Raw genomic sequence first — 7,726 nt, 5'->3', positions numbered from 1 at the left:
AATAATTTCAAGATATTTTTTAGAAGAAAATAAAATATATGCGTTTTAAATGATGAACAATAAAAAGAATTTACTTATATGATAAAAATTAAAGTAAATAAAAATAGGAAATAAATGAAATATTAATAATAAAAAAAATTTTACAAGATAAACAATACCTACTATATATAACAGGATACTGTAACTAAATGTATTTTACCGTTTATTTTACATAATCGAATGAAGTTTCTCCATTCTTCAAATTATTTATATTTTTTATATAATAGAAAAGCAATTGGGAGTGCTCTTACTGCTCTAAATCCACCAAGTTATCCATGGTCCGTACTGTCATGTTTGTAATTTAATGTTCAACTTTTTTTCGGTGCCAATAGTAACAATAAAAGGATCAGCTTTTTAGTCAAGTTGACTAATTAAAAACTCGGAAAGATAGGAAAAACAAAAATAGAAAGTTTCAAAGTCCAATGCACAGGAACTCGTTCAGATAGAGAGGCAGAAGGAGACAGGGAGAGGTCATATCCGGATCTTAAAATATAGAATATACAGCCATGGTATGTTCTGGCGTCTCCAATCTGGGTTTTACTTTCCTCCAATTTTCTTATTCTTTTTGAGCGCTCCGAATGCTTGCAGATTAGACCATCTTTCAAGACTTAAAAGAAGAATTTTGTTGAATTACTACAGCATGAAGATCCCTTGCATAAATTGCTTTTCTTCAGTATCAGCAACGGACAACAGCAGACACGGTATGAACAATCGGACATGTTTTCTTTTCCTTTGATAACAACCAAACATGTTTTTTGATTGCCCTTCTTTTATCCATTTGTTTTTCTCTTTGATTGAGTTCTAAATTGCTTTCTGCTCATACCCAACAAATCTAGATGAACAAAGTCTAGAGAATTTCCGCGTGTTCGCTTGCAACGAACTTAAATCAGCCACCAATGACTTCCATCCCTCGTCCAAGATTGGAGAAGGCGGCTTTGGATCTGTCTACAAGGTTAGTAGTATCCTTTTCTTCTCAAAATTACCGAAGAAATGGGCATAAAACTTTAGTACAGAGCCTAAGGCTGTTTGGTTTGACTTTGAAGGGCCGGCTGCGAGATGGCTCCCTCGTGGCTGTAAAAGTTCTGTCCATCGAACTAGACTCGATGCGAGGCGAGAGAGAGTTTATAGCTGAAATAGCGTCACTTTCCGACATCAGACACGAGAATCTTGTTACCCTTCGAGGCTGTTGTGTTGATGGAGCTAATAGATACATAGTCTACGATTACATGGAAAACAACAGCCTTGCCCACACCTTACTTGGTGAGAGCACATCTTTGTTGTTCCTTAATCCGCCATTGATACAGCTCTATCATGGACGGAATTTTTTTGGGTGTTATCTGAAATTCCTTGTTGACAAACAGTATATATTATTGTTTCGTGTTCTTGATTGATAGGCAGAGAGCAGAACAGGTTGAGATTTAGTTGGGAAGTAAGGCGGGATGTTGTGTTAGGAGTGGCTCGTGCACTTGCCTATCTCCTCGAGGAGGTTCAACCCCACATTATCCATAGAGATATCAAGGCCAGCAACATACTTCTTGACAGAAATTTTACCCCAAAAGTTTCAGATTTCGGGCTGGCAAAGCTGCTTTCCGACAGCAATACCCATGTTAGTACTCGTGTTGCCGGAACATTGTAAGTGGAATCTGATCATCTAATTCTACACAGCAGTACCAACCCTCGTGTGAAATCTCTTTGGATTTATCTTTGTTGAAATGAGAAAACTAATGTGGGGTTTTCTTGCATTCACAAATGCAAAAGAGGCTATCTGGCTCCAGAATATGCCATCAGCGGACATTTGACTCGAAAATCAGATGTCTACAGCTTCGGGGTGCTGCTCTTGGAAATTGTCAGCGGGCGGCAAGTCGTGGATTTTGGCCTGGGCTATGGGGAACAGTTCCTAGTTCAGAAGGTAACAAATCAAATCAGAGTTTTTGATACATCATTTTCAAACTGTATATTTATCTTCAGGAGAATCCTTTTTCAAACGGCTGCTATCATACGCTTCACATGAAGCTATTTTGTGTGTGAGAATTTGCAGGTATGGGAATCCTACAAGGCTAAAGTGCTTGTAAACTTGGTGGATCCGACCCTTAAGATGAATTTCCCGGAGGAAGAAGCTGTCCGATTCTTCAAGGTTGGCCTACTTTGTGCTCAGGAAACTGTGAAGCACCGGCCACGAATGTCAATGGTTGTTAAGATGTTGAACAATGAAATGGACATGAAAAATGTCAAGATTTCGGAACCTGGACTTATTGCTGATTTCATGAATATCAGAATGCGCCAAACCCCTTTATCTGAGCGCTCAAGTTCCTCTTTTGGGACAACCATAGGGAGTTCAGCCAATGTTAGCCGATGAAGCAGCAAAATCCTTGCAAGTTGGAGCATTTAATGAGGAACAAGAAAATGGGAATGTGTCTTTTTGCGCTAGAAGCTTAATTTTTCAAACTCCAATTCAGAGATTACACTTTCCACTGGGGACTGGGGTTTTAGCCACAGCAAGCACCAGGCAACTTGTCCCAAAAGCAGTTTTCGTGTGTTGTTTTGTTTAGATAAGACCAACAATGGCTGTGTTTGAAGAAGCCTTTACAATTGGAGCTGAGATTTCTGCAGCAAAATTGTTTTTTTGAGCTTGATCTTCTGGAGATATGATCTTGTGAACTATGTAAGTAGTCATTTCATTTATATTCGATTGAATTTTTTTCTTCTAATATGATTACAGAGCAGTCATTCTTTTTTTTTTTTTTTTTGACAAGTACAGAGCAGTCATTCTTGAATGAAATAGAACAGATTAATTTGATTTCTGCACGAATTACTACTTATAATCTAAATGGGTTTTATATTAGTAATAGTGATTAATCAATAGCTACAAACTAAAGTACTTTAGATGATTGGAAGCGTTCTTGAACAGAACAATATACATAGGAAGATTCTATATGCAAACCCAAGGGGTAGGTACAAGTGGTGAAGGCTTTGGCCTTGGTGTATCATGTCCAAGGTTCAACACCTCATAGGTGCAAACAATCATTTAGAGTCACACCTCCTAGTGAAAAACCAGCGATTTAATCAATTCCGTGTAGGGAACGATGCACTGGACCAAAGTTTACTATGCAGGAGTGGGTCTAAAGGGGATTTAATCAATTCCGTGTAGGGAACGATGCACTGGACCAAAGTTTACTATGCAGGAGTGGGTCTAAAGTGGCTGCCTGGGAAGGTTACCGATACAAAAAAAAAAGGAAAAAAACCCCAATCGGCCAATCCTGAACTAAATTTCATTGTCTTGACTGTCAAAGTCAAGTGTATATATATATTATATGTAGATCTTAGTAATTTGGAAAGCAACAGGGGATAAACGTGATAGAGTCCGTAACGTCTTTTTATATTAATTAAGAAGATGCGCTATTGATTCTTCTATAAATAAGCTGCACATTCCTTTATCTCGGTAATGATAATAACAACAATGAAAACAGGATAATAAGATAATAATATGAGAAAAAATTATATATTTCAAATGAAATTAGAAGAATTTCTTTCATTTTATTGAGATAAAGAAGTTTCATCACTCTTGGGAGCCTGTGGGCACGGGTTGCTTGAATTTATTGAGGAAACCATTGAGTTCATAAACATGTTTTAGCTATTTTTACAAACTGACGTGTATTGATATAGTCAATATCACACTCGCCATTTTACCATTTGTAATTAGCCGTCGCCGTTCACGCATTCGACTTGGTCATGATGTCAAGAGTTTCTATGTGTCGGCTAGCAGTCGTGACAATTTTGATTTGATATGAAAAATGTGTAACATGTTTATAAGGTTCTATCGAATGAGGAGTGTTATAAATAATATTAATGTTGAATCCTCATCGATTACTCAAAAGGTTTCGTCAAGCTTCAAAGGTCAAACAATGCATGCCCGACCATTTCTGGATCCACACAATAATATAATGCACATCAATCCAACCACAGGAGCCATTGGATACCTAATTCAGGTTGTAGATGGACCTTGTTTTAAGTGTTCCTTTCCTTTATAGGAAAGATATTAACAATTAGGTAGATCTAGTACCATGTTTGTGTCTTTCACCATGGTCAAAGATCTTCAATTTTATACGACTGTCTTTCCTCTTCAATTACCCTCTCAAATTCCCAACCCCCCCCCCCCCCCCCCCCCCCCCCCCCCCCCCCCCCCCCCCCCCCCCCTCTCTCTCCTTTTACCCTACAAACTACTGAAATTATAGCATATTGCACCCTTCAACTATACTAAATTTACACATTGCACCATTGTCCAATTTTGACCTTTAATATGAATACAAAAATGGATGACTTCTTGGCAATATCTTGATAGGCCAATCTATATATATGAAGAGTGCAAGGTGAAAAACTACAGATAGTTTTTAAAAGTAAAAAAAAAAAAAAAAAAAAAAAAGAAAAAAAGAAAAGAAAAGATATGCTATTTATAAGCTCGACATAAGTATTTTATAAAAATGTGAATCTTGTCAAGGAAAAAAGAGTTTTTTTTATACTTTTTCATAGTCGAATCCATTTTTTATGGATTTAGAATTTGTATATATTATTTTTTATTTGTTTTTTTTTTTTTTTATGATTATTCAGAGGTGGTTGTTGGGACGAAAAATATTATTTATTTTTTCAAGAAATGAGAAGTTGAGAACTTGTCGTGTGGCATTAATGATCGGTCTACGTAGTTTCTGTTAACTGTGATGAACAGAAAATGGACAGATAATCCTATTTCTAATAAATGCGTAAAATGTTATATAAAAATAGACTATAATACAAGGGTATCTTACCAAAATTTCTATATATCTGATGAAAATTTTATTTATAAGTCCGTATAGATGACTTATTTAATAAAGTATTTATAAGATATAATTTAATTTAAAAGTAAAACTTATAAAAGTTAAATATTATAAATCAAATTTTACTATTAAAATAATAAAAATGATATTCTCTACTTATCTACTTGAGAATATAATAATTCTATTTCTAAAACCCATTTCCCTTCTCCCAGTATAGATGGTGGAACTGGTCTTTTCCGTAGAACTAAGAGGTAATTAAACTCGTTTGGTTATATATTTTACATGGGATGAGATGTGATGTTTTATTAAATATTGAATAAATATTATTCTAATATAACTTTTTAATATAATTTTTGTTTTAGAATTTAATAAAATAAAATTATTTATTATATTTTATATAAAAATTTAAAAAAAATTATAATAATTATATAAAATAAGATGAAATAATTTAATTTTATGTAATTAAATCAGCCAATATCAGTTCGTAGATGTTCCAAATATCTAAGCAATGGACTTTGTCAATAGGCTTTTTGACATTAATATAAAGCTCACTTATTCACAAAAGTGCGGATCTCTGTTCTGGAACATGGCCGACAGCTGTTGGCATTTGCACAGCTTGCTCCTCAAACGATAGTGGAAAGGAGAACAGCTCAACAAAATGATTCTGTAGAATTCTAGGAATTGTTTTGTATCGACCTGTGGACAGGTGTCATAGTATGATTAGAAGGAATATTCAGAGTTTGTTAGTACTTGTCTACAAGAAGGGATATCCTGATTGTAAATATACAATGAAATGAAGAAGGATTTCCAGTAATTGTTGCTCTCTGTTTTCTGTAAAACGTTTTCACAAACAGTTAGAATGCATTGCTTTATTTCAAGTTTTATCATCAAGGGTAGCTGGAGGTATGGGCAAGGTGCTATCTACATGTACAAACAGTTGGTGGCCTCTTAAGAATGGTACGATTTGTGCCTTTCAAAGAAGATAATTTTTAATGACAAGTTTGGTTGCGTTTAAATATTGAAGTGAGTTAAGTTGAGATGATAAAATATTATTATAATAAAAAAATAATATTATTATTTTAAAATTTGAAAAGTTGAATTATTTATTATATTTTGTGTAAAAATTTGAAATAATTATAATGATGAGATTAGATGTGTTGAAATAGATCGATGATCCAAACGAAACTTAATGTCGAGGAATGTGTTGCTGCTGTGACTATGGAGGGAGAAGCAAGAGGAAGAGGGTTTGTTTCTGGAGACGCCATGAATGTAGAGACGTGACCCAACGTTCGGGTGGATGTAGCATTTTTGTATCCCTTATGCATAATTATCTTAATATGATAGGATATTCTATTGACGATACCTCTGCTGAACATGAATGCAACCGAATCACACCCAACGGCTACCTAAGCAACTATGGTAACTTTACAACTGTGGTCGTCGGTGAGTGAGATTTTTTCACAAGAATAATGATAATTTATCTTACTATTACTCATCTATTATTCTTTTTGTATTTAATTTTTTTTTAATTTTTAATTTTATCTAATAATTAAGAAAGTGAGTATTAGTAAAATTATATATTTTTTAATTTTTTATTAGTGATTAAAGATGTTAAAAAAATACTTAAAAGAAAATGATAAAAAAATAAAAAAAATTTAAAATACACTTGGGTTATGGGAGTAGATAGGTAGTAATAGGGTAGTAAGCCTATCACTACCATTTTCACAAACATCCAGTGTGCTTTTGTCTTTAGAGTGGCGGCTCTACAGCCACACATGGGATCCCGACGGGGGATTCTAAGTCCTGACAGTGCAATTTTTATTTTTTATTTATTTTTTCATATATATATATTTACAAATTTTACAATATCATTAAAAAATATTTTCTTAATCACCAAGTAAAAGAAAAAAAAAAATCTTAATCACCAAGTAAAAATAAAAAATAAAAAATAAAAAACCCACTGTCGGGAGCTCCATATGTGGATTTAGCATTTCTGTTGTCTTTATATTCCGTCCTCCTATGTTCATTGTTTATGTTTTAATGCAGACTTTAAACTAGCAATTTTTTACTTACAAGCATGTTTGCCATAAAAATGGCTCTTTATCTATCATCATTTTCTTTCTAGGAGAATTATTTGGTCTACACATAAATTTTACACAGGAAAGTTTTTACACTAATGTGACTTAGGTTACGTTTGGGTAATAAGAATACTTGAGAAGTGTTGAGAATATTTGTGAATAGTAGTAAAAAAATAATAATAGAATAATGAATAGTAGGTAAAAAGTAATGAAAAATAAAAAAGTAGGTGAAAAGTAATAATAAAGTAAAGAATAGTAGTGAGAGTACTTGAGGTACTCTTGGTAGGTGAAAAGTAATATGTCAGATATACTTTATAATAAAAAAAAAACTTTACAATCTAATAAATCATACTAAATCACATTACCGTGTAAACTTTCTTGTATAAAACTTGTGTGCATATAGAATATTTCTCAATTTATAGTTGCATTCTTCCCTTAAAAGTGGGTTCTAATTAGATTAATGCACGATGTGGAAATGTATCTATCTTTTTTTATTTGGATAGAAATTTAGAAGATCTAAATCTCAAGTACAATAGCTATGTGGTTTTGAAAGCACTAGTGAAACCCTAGGGGGAGGAGGCTTTGGCTTCCTCCTCCTCCTCCTCTCTCTCATTCTCTCATTCCTCCATTCACTTACTTTGTCTATTAAGGTTTCTTTTACTTAGTTTTATTTTGCGTTCTTCAATGACCAAAAAGACAAATTTACAGTTTTCCGACCACTCCCGAGAGACACGTACGACACAAGTAGATTCACAGGTCGAAAACCGTTCGAAGGAAAGTGGTGGTTTTACGAAAATCACC

General features: G+C 33.8%; 1 protein-coding gene across 1 annotated transcript; it reads left to right on the top strand.

The window, feature by feature from the left end:
* Window positions 1-421: 421 nt before the first annotated feature.
* On the top strand, window positions 422-2,747 carry LOC121267593 (putative serine/threonine-protein kinase). Its single transcript, XM_041171540.1, has 6 exons — window positions 422-740; window positions 876-991; window positions 1,083-1,299; window positions 1,434-1,671; window positions 1,798-1,948; window positions 2,078-2,747. Exons 1-6 carry the CDS (start codon window positions 551-553, stop codon window positions 2,393-2,395), a joined length of 1,230 nt encoding a protein of 409 aa, XP_041027474.1. The 5' UTR covers window positions 422-550; the 3' UTR covers window positions 2,396-2,747.
* The last annotated feature ends 4,979 nt before the right edge of the window (window positions 2,748-7,726 follow it).

This window comes from Juglans microcarpa x Juglans regia, chromosome 5S, assembly GCF_004785595.1.
Source record: "Juglans microcarpa x Juglans regia isolate MS1-56 chromosome 5S, Jm3101_v1.0, whole genome shotgun sequence".
In the NCBI taxonomy this organism is placed as follows: Eukaryota; Viridiplantae; Streptophyta; class Magnoliopsida; order Fagales; family Juglandaceae; genus Juglans; species Juglans microcarpa x Juglans regia.
This window is presented reverse-complemented; position numbering and strand designations above follow the sequence as displayed.

Excerpts from the sequence above, each read along its gene's own strand:
- LOC121267593 (XM_041171540.1), top strand. The coding sequence starts at position 551 with ATGTTCTGGCGTCTCCAATCTGGGTTTTACTTTCCTCCAATTTTCTTA. Across the intron at positions 992-1,082 it reads GCTTTGGATCTGTCTACAAG|GGCCGGCTGCGAGATGGCTC; the intron begins GTTAGTAGTATC and ends TTGACTTTGAAG. Across the intron at positions 1,672-1,797 it reads ACTCGTGTTGCCGGAACATT|AGGCTATCTGGCTCCAGAAT; the intron begins GTAAGTGGAATC and ends CAAATGCAAAAG.